General features: G+C 44.1%; 2 protein-coding genes and 1 long non-coding RNA gene across 5 annotated transcripts in view; 2 read left to right on the top strand and 1 right to left on the bottom strand.

Moving 5' to 3' along the window:
• The window catches only part of LOC148775955 (uncharacterized), a 26,519-nt gene extending 2,804 nt beyond the window's left edge, over nt 1–23,715 (top strand). The window contains exons 2-3 of the long non-coding RNA XR_016038736.1: nt 5,872–6,151; nt 23,586–23,715. This is a non-coding gene — a long non-coding RNA (uncharacterized LOC148775955). The remainder of the gene's footprint in view (nt 1–5,871; nt 6,152–23,585) is intronic.
• Nucleotides 15,114–26,819, bottom strand: ANAPC16 (anaphase promoting complex subunit 16). The gene is made up of 4 exons (XM_055425507.2): nt 26,671–26,819; nt 23,627–23,795; nt 18,379–18,453; nt 15,114–17,480 (listed from the first exon to the last, which is right to left on the bottom strand). The coding sequence occupies exons 2-4, from the start codon at nt 23,766–23,768 to the stop codon at nt 17,365–17,367; spliced, it is 333 nt and encodes a 110-aa protein (XP_055281482.1). The 5' UTR covers nt 23,769–23,795; nt 26,671–26,819; the 3' UTR covers nt 15,114–17,364.
• ASCC1 (activating signal cointegrator 1 complex subunit 1) overlaps nt 26,479–26,913 on the top strand; it is a 105,943-nt gene continuing 105,508 nt past the window's right edge. For 2 of the 3 annotated variants that reach the window (XM_055425503.2, XM_088841956.1), the window contains exon 1: nt 26,479–26,602. The gene's annotated coding sequence lies outside the window, so the exon portion shown is untranslated. Of the gene's footprint in view, nt 26,603–26,807 lie in introns of those variants that run through there. The other variant, XM_055425502.2, reaches the window with a different exon arrangement.

Genomic DNA, 26,913 nt, shown 5'->3' with positions numbered 1-26,913 from the left:
TTTGTTATCTTAAGGAGAAACAAGGAGAGTCTAGAACTGTCTATTTCACTATTGCTCTGCTTCCCACTACCTTTAGAGCAAGCCTGGCTCCTTACCTCGGCCTTACAAACCTCCAGCTTGACTATCTCTAGCTGCATCTCCTTCCTGAAGCCAGGAGGGGAAAATCACAAATGGTTCTAATTACCTCTGAAATGCTCTTAAATTTTCCATAAAGTACAGTATGCCTGGCTTTGTGTACACAACTTTGCAGAGTAATACGTATGTAGATGTGCAAAATATATACAGCCACATACAGTGGATCACAAAGAGAACATCAGCAAAGTACAAGCATATAATTTACAATATTTTTAATCATGCTAAAGAGAAACAGACACGTAGACCTGGAAGTGAGACTGGAAGAGGTAACAGATTTCTGTCTTCTCCCATCTGGTGCCCTCTCTGGGGCATGAAATCTTTGGTTTCCAGGAGATTGGGGGATTCTTGCACTCCTTAAACTACTCTTTTGTGCTTGGATTTTCTTCCAAGGCTGGTATAGTTGACTTTTGCTCAGGTGCCCTGTGGGTTACTTTTCCTCTGTGAAGTCACGTATCTTCCCTTCAGCTTGTTCCCATCTTCACACAGATTACCCTTCCCAGATGCCCTTCTAGCTCTTCTGACTCATACTCCAAGCTTGTCTCCGCTCCGGGCCCTCCAGGAGCCCTTTTTGAACACACTTGGAAAGTTCCATGTTCCCTGGCTGGGGAGTGCAGGACAGGGAGTCCAGCCCAGAGCTGCTTGCCTGTGAAGCTAGTGCTCAGTTCTCAGAGCTGTGGACGAGCTGTGCTCTCTTCTCACCTGATGTATATTGAAATGATCCGCTCCTGGGTGTGATGCTCCATCAAGTTGTAGACTCCTTCAGAGGTCACCTATTTTAAATCTTTTACACACCTAACACCATAACTCACCCCAACACACACACACACACATGCCGCTACCTCTGTATGTCATCTACATATGGTATATGCTCAATAAGTATTTGGCCTGGGGAACTCTGCTACCACTGAGCTTTGATAGCCTGTCTTATTGTCACAGAAAGTTAAAACTGAAAGGGGGATTTCCCTTCTCATCAGCTGAGAAGAGTAAAGGGGAAGTGGCCTAGAATGGAAACCAGATCCCACGGTCTGCCGGCTTCACTGGCTCTCACTCCTGGTGGCCCCATCCCATCTCCTTGGTTGTTTCCTTTCAAAGCCCTCATCCCATATGTAATTATCCATGTATTTATCTGTGTGGATGTACAATGCCTTTCTTTCCAACTGAACTGCAAGCTCGGAGAGGCCGGGGTCTGTAACTGTTTCATCTCAGAGCTCCAGTGCCCAGCACAAGCCAGGGCCCCAGAGTTCTCAGCATACAAATATGAAAAAGAAAATGAATATCCACGTGACCTGAGAACCTCCTTCCACTTTCCCAGGGCAGCACTGAGATTGACTCAAAAACTGCACAGTCCTTATCAGGACCTCTAAGGCTAACACCCTGTCCTGAGCTTAAGACCAAGGAGGAAAGATAAGACACCTCGTGTATAACCCTAATGCAAGGAAGACAGCTGATCAAGGAATGACAGACTGGGTGTTGCAATCCAGCAGTGGTGTGGAAGGCAGATTGGAGGTTTGAGACCAAAGGCTGAGAGTCAGTTAGATAGTGACAGAAAAAGCTGAAAACCACCTTGAGTGTCTGTGGCAAACAGTTAAATAATCTCCAAATCATGGAGCATTATGTGGATGTTAAAAAGTGAGGTCAGTTTTGGAAAAATGCCCAAGATATGTTGTTAGGTAAAAAGGACAAGTTGCGGAACAGTTTGTATCCTCTAATCTCATTCTGAAAGAAAAACAGAGGACACTCCCCAGCAGACACACACATGCATGTGCGGAGAAAACATCTAGAAGGATGCTGTCCACAGAGGTTATCTCTGAGGGACGGAGGGGAGGGAGAGGCTTTTACTTTTTCACTTTATATCTTTTTTTGTTTGTTTTTCAGATTAAAAACTAAGGTTACCTTTATTTTGCTTTGTAGAGACTGGAAATTGGATTTTTATCATGAACTTGTATTACTCTCACAAGAGATTTTTGTTATTTTTTGCTATTGCAGGACTGCTGATGGGGTTTTGGGTTAGATAGAGGTGGGGTAGAGCTGCGGCAGTGGAGACCCAGTGAGAAGGGGGCGCTGACAAGATCTAGACAGAGGGAGGGAGGGTCTGGGACAGCTCTGTGGTTCCCGATGGGGAGAAGTGAGGATGACTGTGGAGATGGTTGTGGAAGCACAGGGCAGCATAGGAGAGGCTCATTCAAGGTGACTGACCTCCACAGTGCCTGTGACCCTAGGTAGGGGACAAGGAGCCCAAGGCCAGGAAACTTAACTTTTGGGAACAAGGGCAAGGAAAGGAAGAAGGTCGACCTTTAGGACCCTACGGATTCCTTGGCTGTTTCACCATCCTTTGAGTACAGACCGTTCTTGCGGCAGCCTGGAAACAAACAGAGCAAGGAGGGGCCAAAACCAAAGGCAGCAGGAGGAGTCAGCCGGCCTTCCACTGGCCGGGTTGCGGGTGTGGCCTGGGTCTCTGCCCCCACCCCCACCTGCTCTTGTGGGCACACGTCCAGTCTCTGGTGAAAGGTCAGGGCTTCTGGCCCCTTCTGGAGGCAAAGCAAAGGAAATCAGACTAGAATCAGGAGCAAAGGAAACCAGAACGCTGCTGTTCATGGAGAGATTGGGAAAGAGGGAGCTGAGTTGGGGCAGGAGAAGTTTCTTGGCTCAGATAAGCCCATCAAAGCCTGGAGAAGGTCAAAGATGAGGAATGTTCTGTGATTTCTAAGACAGCAGCTCATTTATCCTGTGAACACTTGCTCTGAGCCTGAGTCCAGTGCTAGGGCTGCCACTGTGCACGCTGGGTACACCCTCCTCAGAGGGACTGTGTCTGGAGTCCTGTCTCCATGTCTCCCTACAAGAGTGCCTGTGAAAGGAAAGGGGGAGACGTCTGCCACGGGGCACTTTCACAGGGGCCTATTCAGTCAGCACTGCAGCCTCCTAAAGGACGTGCTCTTTTACAAATCAAGAAACTGAGGCTGGGGAAGATAGTGCCTTGCCCCTGACCGCATGGTTAGTATGTGTTAAAACTGGGGTTCGAACCTGGGTGTGCCTGTGTCCCACTTATAATTTGGTTGCTTGGAGCTCAGAACACATTTTCCCATCAAAATAATGCTGTAAGTGGTGGTTTGGTTGCCATAATGGCCTAGCTCACCCAGGGTATAGCTGGAATTAATTCTATGTTTCAGTGTGGTTGTGGATGAATCAGGCTTCTGTGGGCTAGCCTGGAAACCCACAGGAGAGGGAAAATGCATTTCAGGGTGTGCCCAGCTGGGAAGTCTTGCCCTTACAATAGTGCCTGATTCAGGGCAGTCAGGGTATTGGTGGCTCTCGGAGCACTTGTTCATTTCCAGAGCTCTTCCAAGCCCGCCCTGGTGAGTTCTAGCTATTCACTGGAGGGGGCAGAGCACTGGGCAGGTTTGGGGGTTTCTAAGACAGGGAGTGTTACGTGAGAATGTGCACTGATTTTCAGACTCAGACCATCTTAGTCCTCTCTCTCCTTTCCTTACACTGCCTCTCAGCTTCCTGCAGTCATCTTTTATCTTCTTGCTCTAGGATGGATCCTAAAGACAAGATCTAGGATTTATTTTCACCACTAAATCTGATGTCTGCCTGTGAAGTATGTGGGCAATAATGGCTGCACAGGGTTAGGAGTGATAGAGATCAGAGCAGCTGCTAAGAGAAGCAAGGAACTATCAAAGCTTCTAGAGTGACTTCAGGGAGAGCAATCACACATTCATTCAACCGACACTGGCTGTGGGTGTGCTGCTCAGTGTACTCATTCCTTTCTTGGCACTTCTGTTGCCAAAAGAATCCTGGGAAGGACTGAGCATGGGTCTCAAACCCAGAATCTTAGCATTGGAAGAACTCTTTTTCCAGATGGAAACTTCAGTCATTCATTAATTCAGGAAGATTTGAGTGTAAGGCTAACTATTGAGAATACATAAATCCTGAAAATTGTGGAGTGACTTGCCCAGCATCTCAGCTCAGGGTCCCCATGCCTGGACTAGTACCTGCCCTTTCAGGCCATGCTCATGACCTTTCTGCCTCAAGATATATCCCAGTCAGCTTTTAGGATTCCTCTGATTTGGAGCCTGGAGCCTAGGGGAAGGCCACAGGGAAGTAGCAGGATTCCTTTCTCATGGACAGTAACAACCGATGGACTCTACCCTGACGTGAGAACTAGATTTCCCACTGGTGGGGTTCTGAAGACAGAAGACATTTCTCAGTTCTTTCAATGAGTCACCTGCTCTCTAAATTCAGGTCTTCACAAGTACTATTACCTCTGCTTGAAGCTCCCTTTCCCAGCCTCCTTCCTCTGGCTAATTCCTAACTCCCCTTTGGGTCTCAGTTGAAGAGCTCTTCCTTAAGGACTTTTCTGGGCCCTCAGTGTCCTTAGGTCTCCCTGCTCTGCACGCAGTCACAGCACTCTGGACTTGTTCTACGATAACCCTGGACCCTTGGAATTGTTCTTGCTTATTGAATGCCTTTCTTTCCAGAAGACTGTGATCTCTAGGAGGGGCCAACACCATGGCTGCTTTCCCTTTGTTTGTATGTTTGAACTGTGTGCCCTTTACCAATCAGGGCTTACTTAGTACACAGTAGGTGCTCAATGTGCAGTTGGGAATGACTGTGCTCCATCGCTACAGGCATGGCTTTCCTTCCGGTGAGAGGTTTCCATTCAGGTCATTCAGCAGCTGTTTACCAAGGACCAGCATACCCACAGGATACAAGGATGATTTGGAAAAAGAGGCTCACTGTCTAGTAGAGGAATTGACAATCCAGAACCCACTTTGAAAATTTTAAAAATCTCTTCTAACCAGAGCGTTTCCACCCCCTCCTAAGGCCCCTTTCCTGCCCTACTGGCCCATTGATTCTTGGCTCCTTGGGCTGGGGCCCAGCATACTCCTCTGAGTTTTAAGCCCTACCCAGGCCCAGAACAAGCCAGGCCTGCTGTGGGGCTTCACACAGGCTCCTGGTGGCAGGTCCAGGGAGCTGAGGCACAGGGCAGACAGCACTGGGCTCTCGAAGCTCCTCTGGACAGTTCTACACCACGTGCCTGAGCTTTTAGTTGTTTTGGAGAATTTGTTAAGAAATCACCTTTTCCTCAAATTCATCTGGAGAGAAACTTTGAGGGTAAAGGCTTACATTCATTTGAAGGATTTGAAGTGCTGGTCTTAAAATAGTTATCCCTAAAGTGTCAGGTTTGCACAGCAAGTAAAAGACATTACTCTGCCAGCAAAAGTCCATATAGTCAAGGCTATGGTCTTCCCACTGGTCACATATGTTTGTGAGAGTTGGACAGTAAAGAAGGCAGAGAGTCAAAGAATTGATGCCTTTGAACTGTGGTGCTGGGGGAGACTCCTGAGAGACCCTTGAACAGCAGGGGGATCAAACCTGTCAATCTTAAAGGAAATCAACCCTGCATGCTCATTGGAAGGACTGATGCCGAAGCTGATGCTCCAGTATTTTGGTCATCTGATGTGAACAGCCAACTCATTGGAAAATTCCCTGATGCTGGGAAGTATTGAGGGCAGGAGAAAAGCGTGTAAGAGGATAAGATGGCTGGATGGCATCACTGATGCAATGGACATGAACTTGGGCAAACTTTGGGAGATGGTGAGGGACAGGGAGGCCTGGCATGCTGCAGTCCATGTGATCGCAAACAGTCTGACACGCTTGGGCAACTGAACAACAAAGTGTCAGGACATCTGGGTCCAAAAACCTTGAATTTCTGATTTTGTTTGTTCCTCCCAGTTTCCCAGAGCCTCAGTTTTGTCATCTGAAGGATGTTTTGTCGTGAGGAACATGAGATGTTACTACGTGACAGTGCCAAGCAAGTTGAGGATGCTTCATGATGATTGGGAACATCAGTGCCCACAGTCTGGTTGTGGGGCCCCACGCAGTGGGGAGAGCACAGTGGACGTGGCCTCCTGGGGTCCCACAGCGGGCTTCGTGTGGTGCGGGTGAGCGAAGACTGAGGCTGTGAGAGGCAGCACTAGGACCCAGGGGCCGAATCTGCAGCCGGCTCAGCTGGGTAAGTTCACAGCCAGAACACAATGTTCTCAGTGTACCCACAGGAAACCCTGAAGAGGAGAGCTGCACATGGCCTTCTGCTGGGTGTGTTCTGGTCTCCTAGCCTTTTATTCTTTTTCCTAACCTCAGTCCCCACTTTCACATCCTGTAACCTGCAGAGCTGCAGGGCCCCACCCTGTTGGGCTGGTCCCAGGCCCCGGGAGAGCAATCAATGCAGGAAGCCCAAAACCTGGCAGGCCTTCACCATTTTCAAATAGGACCGTTTGCTTCTAACCTTGGTTTCCTGAATCAGCCCTTTGTGATGGAAACTTTTCACCGTGCGGAAGGCAGACAGAGGGGACAAAGTTGGGTTTCTAGCTGAGGCGAGGGTCTTGGCTCAGAAGCAAGGGAAACAGCTGATACCTCTGAACCACCTCCTCCCTTCCTCCCTGAAGGCCAGACTCCACCTGGGATGGGGCGAGGGCCTCCACGGCTGCTGCATAAATCAGAAGGAACTGGGAGCTGCCTGGGAAACCAGGGCCAGGTTTGGAGCAGAACATTGTATGATGTGGTTCCTAGTTTTTATTTCCACGAATGCTATAATATGTTGTTTTACCGAGCTATTTTTATTGAATGAAAAGATTTTAAAAAAGCAAACCTCTACAAAACCAACAGCCCTCTGTTACAGGGAAGGACAAGGTGAACTTTTCACTTCCTTCCCCACAGCCTATCAACTCATCTGCGGTTTGGTGTCACCCACACTTCCGTACTATATTCAATCTCAATTTTTGCCTCCTTGTTTTTGAAACTGCAAGAGCAAGGCTTTTAAACTCATGTTACTTCTGCATGTTGCATGAGACTTGCAAAAGAGTCTTTTTAGTGAGTTGTCACAACTGATTGCAGAGAGGCCAGATGCCAGCCTGAAGGCAGAGGTAAGCCCAGAGAGTAAACAGTGGGGGAGTCTGAGCAGCCAGCACCACCCAGCTGTTCTCAGCAACCTGAGCTGTTGGGGGCAGCAGATAAGCAGCAAAGCTCTTCCTTTATGACACCCACATGTCTGCCTCCTTAATGAGGGGCCTGGTCATTGAAAATAAACCCTAGTGCTTATATTATGCTCCATTAATAGGGCTTTTTCCACTCTAGCATTTCTGAGTCTTTTCCCAAATCTTGATTTGTAAGAGAGTTTTAGTGTGTCCTCACCACAGGCTGATAAAGAGATTCGATTGGGTGCTTCCCAGACTTGTCCATGCTCAGGGATCCCCTTCTTAGAGGAGGAGCTTCCCAAAGCCCGCAGTACTGCTACTCCGGGGAAGTAGCACAAAGCTTGCAGCTCCTAGAGACCTGGGGTCTAGTCTTAATTTTGGCAATTTGCTGTGCAAGTCACTTTCTCACTTGAGACTTCAATATCCTCATTTATAAAAGGAGAGGGTTTGGTTAGACATCGTCGCTGTTACAGGTGTAATTGTGTCCCTCCTCAAAATTTATATATTGAAGTCCTAACCCCAGTAACTTAGCGTGTGACCTTATTTGGAAATGTTGTTGTTTAGTCACTAAGTCATGTCCAACTCTTCGCATGCCCATGGACTGTAGCCTACCAGGCTCCTCTGTCCATGGGAATCTCCTGGCAAGAATACTGGAGTGGGTTGCCATTTCCTTCTCCAGAGGATCTTCCCGACCCAAGAATCGAACCCACATCTCCTGCCTTGGCAGAAGTGTTCTTTATCACTGAGCCACTTGGAGATAGAACCTTAAAAAAGGTAATCAAGTTAAAATGAGGTCAGTAGAGTGAGCCCTAATCTAAGATGACTGGCATCCTTAAAGAAAAGGGAGATTTGGACACAGAGATGCACATAGAGCGATGATGATGTAAAGAGACATTGAACGGAGGTGATCATGTATAAAGCCAAGGGGAGAGGCCTAAAGATCCTTTCCCTCATAGCCTCCAGCAGGAACCAAGCATGGTGAACCAACCATGGTGGCATCTTGATCTTGGGCTTTCAGACTTCAAAACTATGAGGTAATTAAGTTTCTATTGTTTAAGCCACTCAGTGTGTACTTTGTTATGGCAGCCCTAGCCCAAAGGAATACAGTTGCCAAAGCCCTTCAGCTCTTAGACTATGGGATTCTTTCCTGCCATCTCTTGATGGCTTCCTCTGCCCCACAGAGCCTTTCTGCTACCCTCTCCCAGTAAGTAAATGGCATTATGTGTCTGAAGCGCTTAGCACAGTGCCCCACATATAGTAATTCCTCACTACATATTAACCATGATGAACGTTCTTCAAGTCTTCAGTGCCTGGATATGACCTGTACCTACCCTGAGAGCCTGTGTGCCAAATGAGAGGTGTGGGTGCTGAGCCTGGGCCCTCATGGTCACTCATGCCTTCATTCCTGAAGCCTTTCCTATCCCCCTTGGGCAGCTTTTTTTTTTTTTAAACATTATTTGGCTGCATTGGGTTTTAGTTTGTGACATGCAGGCTCTTATCAGTTACGGCATGTGGAATCTCTTTGACCAGAGATTGAACCAGGCCCCCTGCATTGGGAGTGCAGAGTCTTAGCCACTGGACCACCAGGAATCCTCCTCCCCTCGGCAGCTTTTCAGTTGAAGAGTATTAGAGTGACACCTCCTAGGAGCCGAACTCTTTTTCATGGAAAGTTCATTTTGGCCACAAAGCCAGCAGGACTCAAAAGAGACTGCACAAGCTCAGGCTGGATGATGGTTCCTCTGTTCTTAGATTCAATGATTCCCCAGGGTCATGAAGAGGTGTAGAACTCTGAGGTTGAGCCTCTGCTTTCATATTTGCCCAATGAGGATGCCCGCTGGTTGGCAGCAGAGTGAGTAAGTCTTAACTACGGGTGCAGCCAGGGCTTGTGCTCCCAGACAGAGCAACACTGCCTTCCTCCTTGGGCATCCCTCCCTGCTTCTGCTGCTTCTCTAGCTCTGCTCTCAGAATGAATTCTCCTCTGTACTGAGAGATGGCATGGGGATGAGGTCTTGCTTTCTTCCTGGCTCCTGAGTTCACAGGTCTTTGGAGGCAATAGCACCTGGGTCCTCCAGCTGCCATCTCAGGCAGGCTGGGAGACTGTGATTTTCCTTTTCATGATCAGGAGTGCTTTCAAAAAGCACTCTAGCCTTGAGCACTGAAGCAGGTTTACAGAATGAGCCTTGAGTCTTCTCTGGGCAACGACACTGGTCCAGGATAGAAGGTCCTAGGTTGTCCTCTAAGCTAGTGTGTTGGAGAGCTAAGTTGCCCTGACTTCATAGAATATTCCAGATTTACTGTATTTTGAAGACACTGCAGAAAGTTAAGTGGGTAGAATCTGATTTCAACAACCCCCCATCATGAACTTTAGGTTTGCTAAACAGATGAAATGCCCATGCTTGTGTGGTTTATATGCCTGGAGATTTCTGAGAATAAGGACAGGGAGAAAGGGTGTGGGAGTTTACTTCAGGCCTTTAGGGCCAGGCAAGGAAGGAGGAGAAACCAGTCGAGGGGGAACAGCATCTCTCCACAATGTCCATATACTTTAAATTTGATCCCTTCAGACTGCCTCTTATCCTGGTTTGGCTCAGAGCCCAGAAGGGAGGTTCCTTCAGTAATTCTGAGCTTGGAACATCTGCCTTCCCCTAAAAGTAAGTAAATAAGTACAAATCTGTAAATGCTTCGTTTCTCAGCCAGAGCAACAGTACTGTGAACAGTACTGCCTAGTGGCCGGTAAAGATCACCTCGATGCCTTATGCCAGCTTAAGGGGCTTAACCTTCCGGGCCCTGAGGAGCCTGCTTCCCGAGTTATTTATTGTGAAGGGCAGGATTCTTGGCTTCTTTCTTAGGTGTACCCTGGCCCTGTCAGAGAAATGCTGTCTTGATGGAAAGTAGAGAATGTCTCAAAACAGTCTGGTTTTTGCTTCCTTCTCCTGAGAGGGCACACCCCTCCCCAGTTTACAGGCTCAGCTCCAGCCACACCAAATGACTTTTGGAGTTCCACAAATGCAGCCCTGCCTATGCACGTGCTAGTCCCTGTACTTGGAATGCGTCTCTGGCATCTTCCTCTCTAACCCCGACTGACTAGTCCGCTCAGGCCCAGGCTCACCTTCCCTAGGAAACTTTCCTTGTCATCTCCCCTTCCTTCCCACCAAGCCCGCTTGGCTTCCACAGCACCCCATATAGACCAGAGTCATAAAGTCATGGTGCTGTACAGCTTCCATATTTCTGTTCACTTGTCTTGCTTTTTTTTTTAACTGGTCCACGTGTTTTCTAAACTGGCTGCAGGAGAGTTACATGAGACCCCCAATCATAGACCTGTTGGATCCTAGGAATCATGCCAGCGAGTCTGTATTTTTATTAAGCTTAATTCTGAGGCACATCTAGGTTTGGGAACTATTGCCCCTTCTTTATATCTCTGCTGCCTTACATATTACCAGAGACATGGTAGGCCCTCAAGAAATGTCTGACCCTTCTAATCTCTCTCTGGTAACCTCTTCTTGTTTTCACTTCCTTCCCTTGCTAGCCCCAGACCAACCATTTGCTTACCCTCTTGTGCTTACCGTGTAAAACTGTAACCACCAACTATGCATTTTTTCCTATTCCTACTGCCAGGCTGCTAGGAGCTCCTGGTTTACTTCTCCAATGACTGGTGCCGTGGCAAATTTAGGGACTTGAACTGCAAATGGCCCCTGAATGTGCTTGGCAATCTGACCCTGGTCAACTCCTTCCCATTCTTCACAGGGACCATTCCCAATCCCACTGTTCCCGCCTCCTCCTGCCACAGGCCACAGACCAACTTGCCTCCTGCATCACAGAGAAAATAGGAGCCTTCTGATGGGAACTCCCTCAACTTCCTGCTACCTCACCTGCATTTACCCACATCAGCACTATCCTTTCGCCCTCCTTCCCCTCTAATAATCGCTCCACCTGGGCTCTGGATCCCATCCCTCCCACTTGTCAGGGACCTCACACCCTCAATTATGCCCTCTTTCTGGCCTCTCCCAAAAACAAATGTCTTGACTGTGCTTCTTCCTTTAACTGTCACCCTCCCTGCCCCTCATTTTTGCTTCCCCTAACCACTGAACTTCTTAAAAGTGTTGCCTAGATTTGGGCCCACATTTTCACCTTCTACTCACTTTCCCAGCCACAGCAGAGCAGCTCCACCTCCACTGTACCACTTAGGTGGCTGCTTTTGAGACAAGGTCACCAAAAAGCTCCTTGGTAAAGTCCAAAGGCCTTCTCCACCCCTGTCACTTAACTGCTTGGCTACACCAGATACTGGTGTTTGCAGCAGCCCCCTTCTTAAAATGTTCTTTCTCCTGCTTTCCCTGTTGCCATATTCCTCATTTTCCAGCTATTTCTGGTGACTTCCTGCCAGTTGCTTTCCTGGGCTCCTCTTCCTCCTCTGAGAAGGTTCCAATTCTCTTCTCACTCTGGGTTCTCTCCCTGGGCAGTGCCATTCGTGCCTACATTTGGCTGCACATCTCTAGTCTGGAGAGTCCCAAATCTAACTCTAGCCCAGATCACTCTCCTGAGCTATAGTCAGAGAGTCACCTGCCAGATATCTCCTTGAATCCACATCTCTCCCTGTATCCCTGTCTCAGTGAATAGAATCCCGTCTATCAGCTATTGAGACATGAAACCCAGGTGTCCTACCTGAATTCTCCAAGTCTGACGAGTCACCAGGTCCCACGGGTAGGGTATTCCTTGAGTAACTCTCAGTTAAAATCTATCCTCTTGTCTCCACATTTTTAAGGTTGCAGTTAGGTCTCCCCTGGATTTCCATGACAGCTCCCAAAAGGATCTGGGTCTTATCACCACTAATTTGCCACTGTTCCTTGCACCTCCTGCTGCTGCTGCTGCTGCATCACTTTAGTCATGTCCAACTCTGTGCGACCCCATAGACGGCAGCCCACCAGGCTCCCCCATCCCTGGGATTCTCCAGGCAAGAATACTGGAGTGAGTTGCCATTTCCTTCTCCAATGTGTGAAAGTGAAAAGTGAAAGTGAAGTCGCTCAGTCGCGTCAGACTCTTAGCGACCCCATGGACTGCAGCCCACCAGGTTCCTCCGCCCATGGGATTTTCCAGGCAGGAGTACTGGAGTGGGGTGTCATTGCCTTCTCCTTCCTTGCAGCTAAGATTTCTACAGTGAAACCAGATCTTGTCATTCCCCTCCTTCAAACCCTTTAATGGTTCCTCACTGTCCTCTAGTTGAAGTTCAAATTCCTTAGCAAAACCCATCAGGTCCAGTTTTGTCTCATCTCTCGTCTTTCTGAGTCATCCGTAAGCAAGCACCCGCAGCCCCACGGAAGCGCGGTGCCCTTCCTCACTCTCGGGCCTTTGCACATTTTGTGCCTTCCGTCCAGAAAGCCCTTCCTTCCCACCCACCTGCTTGTTTTCCAGGTCTCAGCCCAAACACCAGCCCTCTAGGAAGGCTTCTCTGACCCGTGCTCAGCTGGGTTAGCTGTCTCTGTTTTTACATGATTTCTGTTATCAGTTTGTAGACTGAAAATTACTCTTTTACCTCTTTTAATATATTTATATAAACTCAAAGCTTATGAGTGTGTCTTGACAGCATATCCTCAGCATCTAGCAGATGCTAGACACACAGTAAGTGCTCAGTACATGTCTGTAGAATGAATAAGACATTTGGAAATAAACATCCACTCTGTTGTTCCTTTGGAGAAGGAAATGGCAACCCACTCCAATATTTTTGCCTGGAGAATCCCGTGGACAGAGGAGCCTGGTGGGCTGCTGTCCATGGGGTCGCACAGAGTTGAACATGCATGAAGCGACTTAGCAGCAGCGGCAGCAGCAGCTGTTGTTCCTGGTAATAAACTGTATGTTGTTTCATTACCTTCCCTAAAGACCTTATATTACAAAAATGAAGTGGATTCTGGAGAAACAGCTTCTCTAGGGAGACTGGTGAAGGAAATGGCAACCCACTCCAGTATTCTTGCCTAGGGAATCCTGTGGACAGAGGAGCCTGGTGGGCTGCTGTCCATAGGGTCACACAGAGTTGAACACGACTGAAGCGACTTAGCATGCATGCATGCATTGGAGAAGGAAATGGCAACCCACTCCAGTGTTCTTGCCTGGAGAATCCCCAGGGACAGAGGAGCCTGGTGGGCTGCCGTCTATGGGGTCGCACAGAGTTGGACAGCAGGAGCAGGAAGACTGGACAGGCTGGAGAAGTCAGAGTATCTGGAGAGGTGGAGAGCAGCTTGTGGGTGCTGAAGTATGGAACCACCATCAGGCCTGTGTGCAGGAGCCTATGAGGAAGGCAGGGAGCCACCAGCATCATGTGCCCAGGCTCCTCCCATGGTTGTTTTGGACACAGCTTCCACTTGTCAGTACAGCATTATAGAGAGCTCTGGGCTGGGCTCTGGCTTATTGTCTTGTCAATTAATTACCTTAGGCGTTTCTCCAGTATGGATGCTGCACCATAGCTAGCCCAGCTTCTACATGAGGGTAAACATAAACATACAACAAATTCATACTTCCATTCACTCAATAAATACCGGCAGCACACCTACCACGTGCCAGCTAGTGTTCCAGGTACACAGCAGTGAATGAGACAGATAAGGTAAGGGCCCGACATCCTGTTAACCAGGGGGATGAACTGCATGGCCTCTACGGTCTCTCCCATTCAGCTCTACGTTCTGAGACTCCCTCTTTGACCAGATGCAAAGTAAGAAGGCAGGCTAGTAGCACGGGGCCCGTTCCAGCCTCCTCCTCCCAGTCTTCACTCTTGGTGCCATCTCCATCCCAGCTCAGCTCTGGGAACCCAGAGATCCAGCGTCATTTGTATTCTGCCTGCAACCCCAAACTTCCCCAAGTATCTTGTTAGTTAAACCCTGTACCTCTTTTGTGGAGAGGATTTGTCTTGCTTGGAACTTTGGGCAATTACAAGGAGGCCACGCAAGATATTTTAGGCAAGGTTAGGTGCTCTGACAAAAGGAGAGGGAGACGCATAACTGCCTTCTCCAAGTGTAGTATCTCTTGGGTTTGCCTGAAAGGGAACCATGTCCTTGGGCAGGTTCCTCCTCTTCCTTGTGGATGATAGGCATCTTCTGGTCCTATCCTTTCTTCTACCTTTGGCTTGGCCTTAAGGTCCAAAGTTTCTACCACTTCAGTATCTGGTGTTCTGATTGGGAACAAGGGATTCAAGGCCTCCCAACCATGTGGGAGAAGGGAAGCCGAGGGCTTCAAGTAAATGGACTGAGCAGAGAGATCGTAGGGTCAGGAACTTGATTTAGAGTTCCAGACCACTGTCATTCCAGGTGAGTATCAGGCATAGGATGGCATTAATAAATAAAGCACTTAAGCGTATTAGTGAAAACTGAGGACTTCAATGCTGATCTTAGATAATTAAAGTCAAAAAGTAAGACTTTTAACTTCATAAAAGTAAAACCAGCTTTATGTGAAGTTTACTGTTTGTGTCTTATTACCATGAGACAAGCACTTATATGGAATTATGTATCAAACTGATGTGAACAATTCTTTATTAGCAAATTCTGCCTTCACATTTTCTAGTGTATAACGAACTAGAAGGCATAAAGGTTTGAAAGGCCTATATTATTAACTATACTTTGATTAATAATATTTGTACCTTACCTTATCTGTACTGGTTTCCTCAACTGTCAACTACCTGCCTCATTTATCTCACAGGGTTGATATGGGACTCAAGATGAGACATTTATGAAACTGCAAAGTGTTTTATGCACTGGAACACTCGTTACCATTAGCTTTCTTACGATGGTGGCTGTCTGTGAAATCCTGGCTGTTAGCTGCCATCTTCCCTGTCTTCCTCCTTGCACACACAAGGAGGAAGTCAGGTATACACACACAAGGTATCTAACATCTAGATACCCTTAAGCATCTAACTTCATCATGCCGAATCTTAAAAGGTTATGTAGATACTGACATAGCTACTTCCTATCAGTTCTTAAAGGAAGAGGCTGTTCCTTTATTGTACTTTATCACCAAGCAGTGAGAGCAAGCAGGGAGGGTAGTAATAAGGTTTATTTCCTCCAGGTAGTTAATTCATTTTATCATTTAAAAAAAAAAGGTTTTAGGGTTTTTCTTTGTATGAGGCACTGGGTTGGGGTCAGTGGGATGAAGCATGATACATATATGTGTGTGTATGTATATATATATAAACCTTTCAATTATATATATATATCATATAAAATAATCTCAGCTTTGGAGTCTGGCACACTCAGTTCAAATCCAGACTTGGCCACTTACTTTGCGAGGCAGCCTGGGCATGTAGTAATGCCTTCTCTGAGCTTCAAGTTCATCTGTATTAGGGTTTTTTTACACATCTTGCAGTGTTACTGAAAGGACTATAATTCCTTTGAGTGACTGGCACATAATGAGTGCAGAAGTGATGAAAGATGAACAACAACAGGTCCATCTTCAAGCCCAAAGCATGGTAATAGGAGTTATGATGAGACATAATGACCAATAGAAAGGTGCAGAGAGGGAGGGGCCATCTTCAAACAGTGAGGGTCTTGTTTCTGGCAGCACTCAAGGAGAAGCTGAATGGTCACTGGAAAAGGTGCTTCAGAAAGTATTTCCATTGAACTCTATAGATCTCTTCAATTTCTAAGGCCATGAAAAGAAATGTACAACTTAAAGAGACAAAAATTCTTTAAGTTCAATACCAGAGGGTAAAGACGAGGTAATGCAGTGTCTGGATCCTATAGTTACATAAATCAAATGAAAGTTAGTGACTGCTTCTGAACTGTCACTGAAAATATGATTGAAAGGTTTATTGAAGACTAGGTATTTAAAATTTTTCCTTTGGTAATCATGAAGGTGGTTGATACCCAAAAGGACAATGTTAGGAAATTCAATGGCTTTCAATAATGGAACTGGTTTAGGTTAAGAAGTATTATATGGAAATTAGTGAGTGTGAGGGCTGGAAATTTCTGTGCTCTGATGTGCTTCAGAGACAAGGTTAGTGGGCTGAATTGTCAATAAACTGCAATCTGTTTTAAGCTCCAAGATTTTCTTTGGAGTCTGGGCTATGTGGCCATGTGCAGGTCTTCATCTTCCCTGTGCTCAGACTCCTTATCGACTCAATGAGGTCACCACCTCCCTGTCATGGAGTATGTATTAAAACATTCTGAACTCCTGAGATTAAGGCCAACTGCTACTGGGATTTTATTTATTCATAATTAACTAACTCGAAGCAGGTCAGGAATGAGTTATTAATGAGGAGAAAGGCAAATTCTGTCTGGGGCAAAATTTGCATACAATTGAAATGATTCTCCTAACTATGTAGTGCGGACGTGGGGGTCCCATGAGGAAAAACAAAGATTATCTCTTAGTTTATCAGGTTTTTCCTTATCATGGTTAAAAACCTACATAGATATTGATGATAAATTCATATACTTCTAAAAAGACAAATATCCCTGAGATGAAGCAAATCTACCATTTGTTTAGGAGAAATGGTTTTTAGATTCCCTTCTTATAAAAAAGTAATTTGACCTCTTCCTCCTATCCCAAATCCTTGAGGCTTTGAAAGGATAAAGAAACCAATTTGGAGTTCTTTCAAAGGATTTATTTGCTACAGAATTGCCAGAGCCCACCAACACAATGAACTCAGGATTTCTGTGTTTAAAAGGATTTTGCTCACTGCTTTATTTTTATAAGAACTACAACTTCAAAAAGCAATTATTTTTGCCAGTATTTGGTGTGCCTAGAAGAGGTTAGAAAATGTTTAGAATCTATAGAATTAGATGTCTAAAAATAGAAAAAATCCCAAACATTAAAAAATTCCTAATTTGGACAAGTCCTGAGTCGAAATCACATTCATCTGCAAAAAGAAGGGTTTCAGGTCAGAAATGTATTTTATAACTCCAGATCCTGACCTTGGACTTGACTGGTGAGGATTCTAGGAACTGTGTGAATGACAGGAGGGATGTCTTTCGTCTGGCCAATTCTGGCATGTGTCCTGGATTGTGAAGTTTTATAAATCTCTTTTAAACCCAAACTTCCTGGTTCTCTGATGTCGATTGTCTAAATCCGATTCTCAATACTTTTTTAAACAAGCAAAATTCCCTGCAAGATCACACACTTAAGAATTTGTTGCTTGTGTATAGATACAGAGAAACCAAGTATGAATGTGAATTAACAATTCAGTGATGGAGCCGTGAATCTCTGGATGGCTATATACATTGTAAGAAAAGTTCCTTGCTAGACCTGCACTTGCTGTGTACCCGAGATGACCATCCAGGCCAGGTTAACCTGAAGAGGGTGTGAACCCGAGCAGCTGCTCGATAGGTTTAAATCGCCACTCATCTGCCTCCAGCTCTTCTACCAAACCAGCTAGTTTTTCCATCCGAGCAACCTGCTGATCTGTAAAGAATCAAGGAGATAGTATTTATTAATAATACACCAAGCACCAAGATGATGACTGATTTAAAAATAATTTCTAGAAGGATTTTCCCCCTCAATATTCTAGTAATGGGGTCTTACCCTATGTTGTCAGAAGACTTAATCTTTTCTTTATATTTTATTTTTAATTGTAGGATAATTAAGACAATCTTAAAAAAAATAGTACTTATCATCCATGCCATTTGTGCACTAAATTTGTGACTGGGACCTAAGAATCTAGGGTTACAAGTAGTTAAGACTCTGTGCTTCCACTGCAGGGGGAACTGGTTCTATCCCTGGTTGGGGAACTAAGATCCTGTATGCTACAAAAAACAAACAAACCCCAAAACCCAAAAACCTAGGGTTACAAGCAATTGCAGCTCCCCCTACTCCCACCCACCCCAACATTATGTTCTCAGGGGAGAAATAGTCTGGTTTGGTGGTGGAACAGAGTTCCCTGATGCATATATGAAGACCTGGTGAGGCATGATAGAATAGAAAAGGTGCTAACAGGATCTTCGAATCCAGCTAGACCAAAAGTATTACATACACACCAGAAGATGCAGACAGTGGTAACAATGGAGGACAACAGGAAAAGGTTTCAGGAAGGAGTGGAAAAAGCAATACAAGAGGAGTAGGAATCATTAACTCCCCTAGAAAACTAACCCTTTGACTTCAAATTTAAGTCTTAATGTAACATTATGTGTGGATTAAGAACTGTAGCATGTTCTTGTCTGCAGGCAATTTGGGAAGTCCACTTAAGTAGCCTTGCTGAGTTTTTGTTACAGAGCACTCTGACCTTTCTAAGTCCCCCCTCCCACCCTTCCACTCCCTAGTAAGTTCATTTTCATAGTTAAGTACACAGTACTCATGTGCTTACCATGTTTCACCTGTTTAAGCGTAGATGCCACTTGATAGCTGAAAACAGATTCACAGAGGAATCTCTCAGAGCCATCTACAAACAGAAGAGGAAAAGTTTTAACCTGCTCCAGTCCGTTTTAATCTAATGGCTTCTGATAAACGTAGCAAACACATCCATTCTTCTCCCTGCTTTTACATTCAGGATCTAGTTTTCAGTGTTTACAAAGAGGGCTTCTGTTTCACTTAGAATTAACACTGCTGTGTTATAAAAGCTACTTCTTCTATATCTAGAATGTTAAAATAGTCCCTCTACTTGTTCAAGAGTTTAAAAATAGTGTTAAAATAACAAAAACAAGAAACCCCAGTCTGATGTCCTGGTCAACATTTCTCCCATCCTAACTTGACAATTTCTTAATGTTCTCCTATTTTGTATGTCAAGCAAACATTGACAACTAACACATTTTGGCTCGTGGCCCTGCACTTTCAAAATACAAAGGTACACCAAAACTCTCAATCGTTTTCATTCTAAAAAGTTGAAGAAAAATAGCTATTGTCAATATTTTGTATATCAAATTACATCACAATGACCATCACAAAACACTGCTGGGAAATTTCATTCTGTAAACGCAAACTGTAACCTTGATTTTCCAACTAAACCAAAACACTGCAATTTGGATGGTGATAAGAGTGTGGTGCAATTTCAGAACCTAGCATTGCACTGATGCCAAGAACTGGATACAAGAAGGTAGCTAATTCAGTCACCCCAGTACTTGGAAGATGATTGTGAAACATAAGCTAGTTCATGTTATTCCTTATCAGGCAAGGGCTGATACAACAAAACATACCCCTAAAGACGTAGAACTCATGTAGGAAAATGTGACTTCAAGGGGTAGCAGGAACCATTCAGGGAAGGGATCTTATTGCAGAAACTCTAAAACAAATGAAGGGAGAGGACACAGCTGTCTTTTTTTAGGTGGCAGCTCATGCCAACACCACTGGGTGCCAAGCACTCACCCATCAATCATGGGTTGCTGCCGTCAGCTGGGTACTAAGTGAAGAGGAGACAGGAGTAACATATCCTGGCTTCAGGCTGAGTTTCATGCAAGGCAGACCTTATTTCAGAAGCTCATGATAAATAAGAAAAGCCATAGATACTATATTCAAATAGCTTAAATATACGACCAAGAGAGTTTTTAATATTATCTTCAACATTGTTGCAAAAATATAATTATTCCATACCCAATATGAAAATTATTATGTATTTATATATACATATTATATATTATTTCAAAATATAATTTCATATAGTGATGTAGACTTTGAGGAGAGTGTTAGTCTTTAAATTCAACTTCTTTTCTAAATATTGTGTCATATGGGATATGATCCCATTCCCTCCTCCCACCCCTATTCCTCTGGCAGAATGTAACTCATTTGTATCATCTAAACTGAGCAAAAATTTAATTTTCAATTAACTGAATATTATACTGGCTGTCCAATTTAAACATCCAGGTAAGCCAATGATATTACTGAGTTTTTCAAATAAGGGCCTGAAAATATGAATCCCACTATGGGAAGAGGGACTGTGTGAACATTTGACACCAATGATGTAATTTATTATGCCTAATAAATTGTGTAAGTATGCCAGCATTCATACCCTTGATTAAAGAAGCAAATTATAACTTAAGTTTTATTTTAGGAAGAGCAAAGCATACAGAATTAGAGCTCTTCTCAGGTGGTTTGATCCTGAATTTGAGTATCTCACACAAGGCAGTGGGGATTCTGGCTGTAAGGACCAGGCCAAGATTTGTTTGCAAGCTCTTGAAAGTGCTACCTCCTGCTTACATTTAATCACAGGTGTTATTAGGATAAATGCTAACATAACATTATGGAGGAGAAGGGGACGACGGAGAATGAGATGGCTGGATGGCATCACCGACTCTGTGGACATGAGTTTGAGTGTACTCCGGGAGTTGGTGATGGACAGGGAGGCCTGGCGTGCTGTGATTCATGGGGTCGCGGAGAGTCGGACACGACTGAGCGACTGAACTGAACTGAACATTATAACATTTAACATTTGCATATTTCCCTTGATAATGAACTTCAAAGCAAAAGGACGTAAGCTAATCTTTCAAAAAGGCACCGGCAGCTCACTTTGCTGCTCCGTATGTCTATGGAACACATTTTTGATGATTTGCAGCTCTGTATTAACCACAAAGTCCACTGCTTCTTAGCTACATCCTATTAAATGTGATATCTGTAACAATCTAAAGTCTGGAATCTCTCCAGAGAGGAGTCAGCCTGGGGCAATCTGTCTTCCATTTAGAAATTGTAATCAAACTCTTTGTAACACACCAAGTAGCAATACGTCAGCTTTTCTCTTAAGGGACAAGTAAAGGTTATAAATGGTGAAAATTTCAGTAAATTTCCAAATCTAACACCACTGTTAACTCCAATAAATAGGATGCTAACAAATTCATTTAAAAGACTATTATCCCACAGCGGGAAAACAGGCAATGGCAGATAATTTATGCTCCAGTGGCGTACGATGACACCAAAATTTAGCCATTTCAGGACTGGAAGGCAGTCTCTAATTTGCTTACTAAAATCTGGGTGAGATAATCCTAGCCAAAGGCAGGGGAATGTTGAAAAGTCCTGTACAGTATACTGCTTATGTGAGGTGTCTGATATCAGGCAGCAGATACACAAAAAAGTTAATACACAAGGTTAAGTACAGGTTATTTGGGTTTATTATCCTAGACCTGGGAGCATGCAAGACCAAGTTGAACCTGTTAAGATAATAAACAGCACCTAATTGCTTTTGTTCTTACTCTGAAGAGGCAACTCTTCCTACTCTATTTTCATACAGGCATATCTTAGAGATGTCGTAGGCCTGGTTCCAGACCACTTCAATAAAGCAAATCACACTAATTTTTTAGTTTCCCATCGCATATAAAAGTTATGTTTATACCATACTGTAGTCTGTTAAGTGTGCAATAGCATTATGTCTAAAAAAAATAATGTACATACTTTAATTAAAAAATACTGCTAAAAAATGCTACCTATCATCAAGCCTACAGGGAAATGTAACCTTTTTGCTGGTGGAGGGTTTGAAATACTGCCAGCATTACCAAAATGTGACACACAGACAGGCAATGAATAAATGCTGTTGAAAAAATGGCACCAACATGCTTGTTCAAGGCAAGGTTGCCCAAACCTTCCATCTGTAAAATACATGGTATCAGTAAAGCCCAACAAAACAAGGTATGCCTGTATTCCATTAAACTACCGTAAGAAAAATGGTCAGGTACACGTGCATTAGATTACTTGCATAATAGTATCACCTATAAACATAGTAGGTTGAGGCATCCAAATCTACCATCCCTTTTAATTCACATTTAAGGGTAGCCTTTTCAATTTAACATTTTTCACTTGACTCAGGATAGTTCAAGGGCTGCCACCTCTAAGTTTTCATAGTTTGTCCTTAAATGGAAATAGCTTTAAAGTATAGGTGAAACTTTAAACCTAAGGAAAAAAACCAAAACTGGGCACTGCAAATTTAAACTTAATTTAAATTCATTCTACAGCAGAAAGGCAACACAGTTCCCCATGAAGCATACTGGGATGGAATAAAAGTGGACAGAACTATCACTTGTTAGAACATCAACATTTAGACTAATCTCAGAAGCCTTTCTTCTTTATTGTTTCCAAGAAATCTGGTGTACACTGATAAAGAATGCTGACAGCTCTGAGACCAAGGTGGTACCGCCTGTATTAAATTCCTCCTGTAGCTAGACTTTAAATGACTTTAATCTTAGGGTTCATTGTTAAATAAGGATTCCTTTTCTGCTGCCATAAAACTCATTAAGCAATTTAAGCGCCTCCAACTTTTGTTTTGGGAGAAACTTCCTAATACCAGGTCTCTGCAGCATATAACTTAAGTCATAATTTATTTTTAGTGCCAAATATGGTAAACAAGGCCCTAGATGTTCACTACCTCCAGCTCAGTGATGTTAGCTTGAGTATTCAGTTAATATAATTGAAGAAAACAAAAGGGCATAGACAGAAGTATCAATACATATACCTCATATGTATCACTAACTATAATATCTTGATTGTTTACTTCACCAGTTATGATCTGAACCAATTCTAAAAAGTCTTCCTATGTCTGGTCCCAGTCTGCCTATGTTTTCCTGTCACAAGTGATACTTTTATCTGCGTTGGCTTAATCCAAACCTCTGCTTTTTATTATACCTGATATAAATGAAGATCGCCCCCCAAAAACTGACTCTTAACTACAGTCTGTGCCTTTCTCAGATATTTCCAGATTAATTTTTAAGTGTATTTACTGAAATTTGCAATATTTAAAGCAAAAAGGATCAATATACAGTTAAGCACAGGTGTGCTAGAATCAAGTAGATTTTGAATCTTTAATAGGTTCTTTGCTGATTTTTTTCGAGGTATGAAGAATAGTTTAATAGTTAAGGGCCACTTTCATAAGAATATCCTGGATGTTAGTCAAAATGGAGATTTCTGTGCTATAACCTAGACTACTTTGGAATCTCTAGGTGAGCCAGAAATGTGCATTTTAAATAAGCTCTTCAGGAGGTTTTAATGCTCTCTATTAAGAATTTATTGGTCCATCTCCTAAAGTGACATGTACCTGATGAATTCTAGGTACTAAAGTTGTTTCATGCTTATAGCCTGTGCCCTGATCTTGGCCAGCCAGTTTGCAAATGTGTGCTGAATAAGATGGGGGATAATTTGATGCAAATCCAGCTCTAGTGCTTGAGAAAGCACACTGCACTGTCATGCAGTGGGCCATATAAGAATAGTAGATTGGTTTTTATTTTCTCTCAGAATCTCTTCATCTATCTGTAGGTGAATTGTATTAGAAAAAATATATATGAAACCTACTAACCATAGGGAAGCTGACTGGTGCCAGGATAAAGCAAACTGGAGCAGGAGTTTAATGGAATTCCTGGTCCAAGTGCTGACTGTGTCTTTTCACATGGTCAAATCACTTTATCTTTTCTGGGTCTAAATAACTCTAAATGACCTCCATGATTTCCAAAGTCTTTTTCAGCTCCAAAATTCTAATTCTGAAGAAAGATTTGTATTTTAAAGATATTTTGAAATGAGGACAAGAGATGAAATGTGGAGCTGAAATCAGGACAAACTCGTAACTAATCCACTTAACAGCTTCTTTACAATTAACATTCATTGCAGGTCTGAATCCAATTACTCAGCAAAAAGCAGCATGCGATCACCTTCCAACACCTCTCCAGCTCCTTTGGGGTAGGTGAAAAGGGCTTTCCGTGGTGGGGCAAGGTCTGCGACACTGAAACCAGGTCCAGTGACAGAACTCCCACTGACCCCACCAGCTGACGAGGATGATGAAGAGGCGGCCATTTCCTCTCTGGTAGAATTCTCACTTCACTACAGAGAAAGAAAAACAGCAATTGGCAAGTTTATGGAAGTGAGGCTGACAACGTTTCATTCCAGCTACCATGAAAGCCAGCATACAGTTTAGTCAAGAATTAGTTCCAAATTTTTCTACCCTCTGTACTCCCACGATCTTTTATGGCTCCTTGGGCCAAAATGTCACTCAGGCTTTTAAGTGAAAATATGTTTATTCTTAGTTTTTCTACTTAAAACACTACTTCCTACCATTAGCAAACTGTTTATGTCATTTGGGATTGACTGTGGGTGATTTATGGGTTATGAAAGGGTGATATGGCAGTGCCAAGGTAGCAATTTGACTGAGGAAATAAATTATATGAGGATAAAACAACCATGCCTCATGGGACAGTTTGTCTTGGATACATCCTGACCAAGCCACACCAAGAAAGTCACTTATAAAATTTTCCAAATAAAATTCCAGAATAACACTGTGTTCTGTTCCCAAGGAAGGGGAATGGTTAGGAAATACATATTGGCCCTTTCATTAAATTAAAAAAAATTTTTCCACCCAAATGTAATACCCAAATTGATCACTTGGTGGCGTCCCAAAACTGGAACAAAATAGTTCAAGAATGATCTTAGAATCACGGCCTATTAGGAAATAGAGGGGCTGTGAGTGTTTAATACTATATCAAATTAAAAAATCAAAAGGTCCAAATGTAAATGAGAAAATCTGTACCAAATACATGTCTTCTTTATAATAAAGTTCAAAACAAAATAGAAGCTTACACTACACATTTACAGAAGATTCTAAAAGGTTTATGTTTTCTATATAAAAAGAACAGTCTTCTTTCAAACTCAGAACTATCATTCAAGACATAAAACAGCCAGGGTTGAAAAGTGGAGTGTAGAATTAGCACCAACTTTAACACATATAAGCAGTTTTCTGCTGAGATGGAAAGATTACCTAAGTAATTTTTAGCTTTAAAGATTTAGGTTAAATTTTGAATGCTACCAGCAGGTGGTAACCAAAGTTAAAGTGAAACTCACAATAAACCCTAGTTTGGAACAGCTCTATAAAGACAGGCATTCTGATCACCAAAACCAAACATTATGCGTGGCTTATACCAAGTAGCTATTGATTTAAATAAATGTTTGCTATATGAGTTAACATTTCACAGGAACCACAAGATTCCTTAAAGATCATCTAATCCAATCCCCCCATTTTGCACGTAGGCATACAGACTTCAGCTTATTTGTTGTGCCATTTTTTAAGCAATGGCTTTATTGCATTGTCAGGTGCTATATGGGCTTCCCAGGTGGCTCAGTGGTAAAGAATCTACTTGTCAATGCAGGGGACATGGGCTCAATCCCTGGGTTGGGAAGATCCCCTGAAGAAGGAAATGGAAACCCACTCCTGTATTCCTGCCTGGGATCCCATGGGGACACAGGAGCCTAGTGGGCTATAGTCCTGGGGTCACAGAGTCAGACATGACAGAGTGACTAAACAACATGTGCTCTGTGAGAGGTGAAACAGCACAGTGATTAAGAGCTCGCTTTGAAGCTTCTTGGCCCAGGTTCATGTCCTGGCTTTGTTACTTGCCATCTGATTCTGGACAAATCACTCGACCTCTCTGCTCCTCAGCTGCCTCATCTATAGAATGCAGATGATAGTACCTACATCATAGGTGTCCGGAAGGTTAATATAACTAAAGCATTTGGAACACTTATAGGCACAGTAAACAACAGCTATCCAAAACTACCAATGAATATTTAGTCCTGAATCTTTTTTTTTTTTCCTCTGCAGATTCGTTTTTCAAACTTACTATGTTTCAACATACTCATGGGAAAAGTCCTAATTCTCTCCATTTGACACAGTGTCAATGTCAAATGTCTCTTAGAATGGAAAGTGCATGCTCAGGAAGAGCGAAAATGCACCCCATATTTTCATTTTAAGGTTAATGATCTTAGGAAGGAAGAACCCTTTTCTTAGGAAAAGGGGAAGGATTTGTCTTTCTGTTCTCAAGGCCTAGCACAGAACCTGGATTAAAGTGTTTCCTGAATGAATAAGGAACAAATGACAGAACACAGGGCTAGCAGGGGATAGAAAAGTTTGATGTCAGGAGGGTTGGTCCATTACTGGTTTTTCTCCCTCATTCTGTAGATCTATTTACACAACTGTTTTTCCAATTAGGCTGCCAAGCCCAAGGTAGGTGCTCAGTAAAATTTTGTTGAATATTTAAATACTAATGATGAAATAAGCTGGGACTTGACCCAATAAGGTAAACTGGAACTATTGGCAGTAGAGATGCTTACAGGAGAGCAGAGATACTGCATGGTTGTGTTCACAGTGACAGGATGATCAACACATTTACTTCATGCATGATAGGGATGACCTCCTATTCATAAACCACTTTCCTTCCTAGCAGATACATGCTTATATTCTTGAAAAGAATCCTTTTTAAAGTCTCCTTATCAAAAAGACAAGCAATCATTAAACTCCATCATCAGAAATCATTCCAAATAGCTGGATTACCAATCAAAAAGATGCTGCAGCTAAAAACAGCTTGGTGGAAAGGGGCTGAAGAGGGGATGGGTCAGACTGTCAGCTGTTCCCAAGCTAACTCCAAGCCATAACCCCACACCCTCGGCGACCTCCACCTCACCCCGCCTCCCAGGTCTCCAGGGGGCGACACCACTGGCGCCATCCCACTGCGCAGGCGCCACCGCTCGTCCCGCATGCGCGATTGTCTCGTGCGGCCTGAAGAAATTTCCTCTTACACGCCCTCTGCGGCAGGCTCCAGTTCCTTCTCCTCCTTTCTCCACTTTACTAGTCCCTGCAGGTAGGATCCCAGGGAGCAACTCCCTTTCCAGCAAGCTCCCGAGGGTTCCTGAGCCCTCGACCACTTACCTCAGCTGCTTTGGCACTTTACGGCCCCGCCCCCAACTGAAGCGGCTGCGTTTTCAACGACGAGGGCGGCGGCGTGCTCGCGCCCGCTTGGAGGGAGCCCGCGGCGTGCGCGCGCCAGGGCAGTGGTGGGCGTGGCCGGGGCGGAGAGCCGCGGGGGCCCGGTGCTGGCAAAGCCCTTCTGGGTCCTTCGTCTGCTTTCACTACAGCGGTTTTCCTACCACTTCTGTCTTCGCTTGCTTTGAC

The sequence above is a fragment of the Moschus berezovskii genome, chromosome 12 (genome assembly GCF_049115385.1).
Source record: "Moschus berezovskii isolate FMDL1 chromosome 12, NW_MosBer_1.0, whole genome shotgun sequence".
Classification (NCBI taxonomy): Eukaryota; Metazoa; Chordata; class Mammalia; order Artiodactyla; family Moschidae; genus Moschus; species Moschus berezovskii.
This window is presented reverse-complemented; position numbering and strand designations above follow the sequence as displayed.

Coding starts and splice junctions, on each gene's coding strand:
- ANAPC16 (XM_055425507.2), bottom strand. CDS start 23,768: ATGGCCGCCTCTTCATCATCCTCGTCAGCTGGTGGGGTCAGTGGGAGT. Junction 18,454..23,626: donor AGCTGGAGAGGTGTTGGAAG/GTGATCGCATGC, acceptor TTCTGTTTGTAG/ATGGCTCTGAGAGATTCCTC. Junction 17,481..18,378: donor GCTTAAACAGGTGAAACATG/GTAAGCACATGA, acceptor GATTCTTTACAG/ATCAGCAGGTTGCTCGGATG.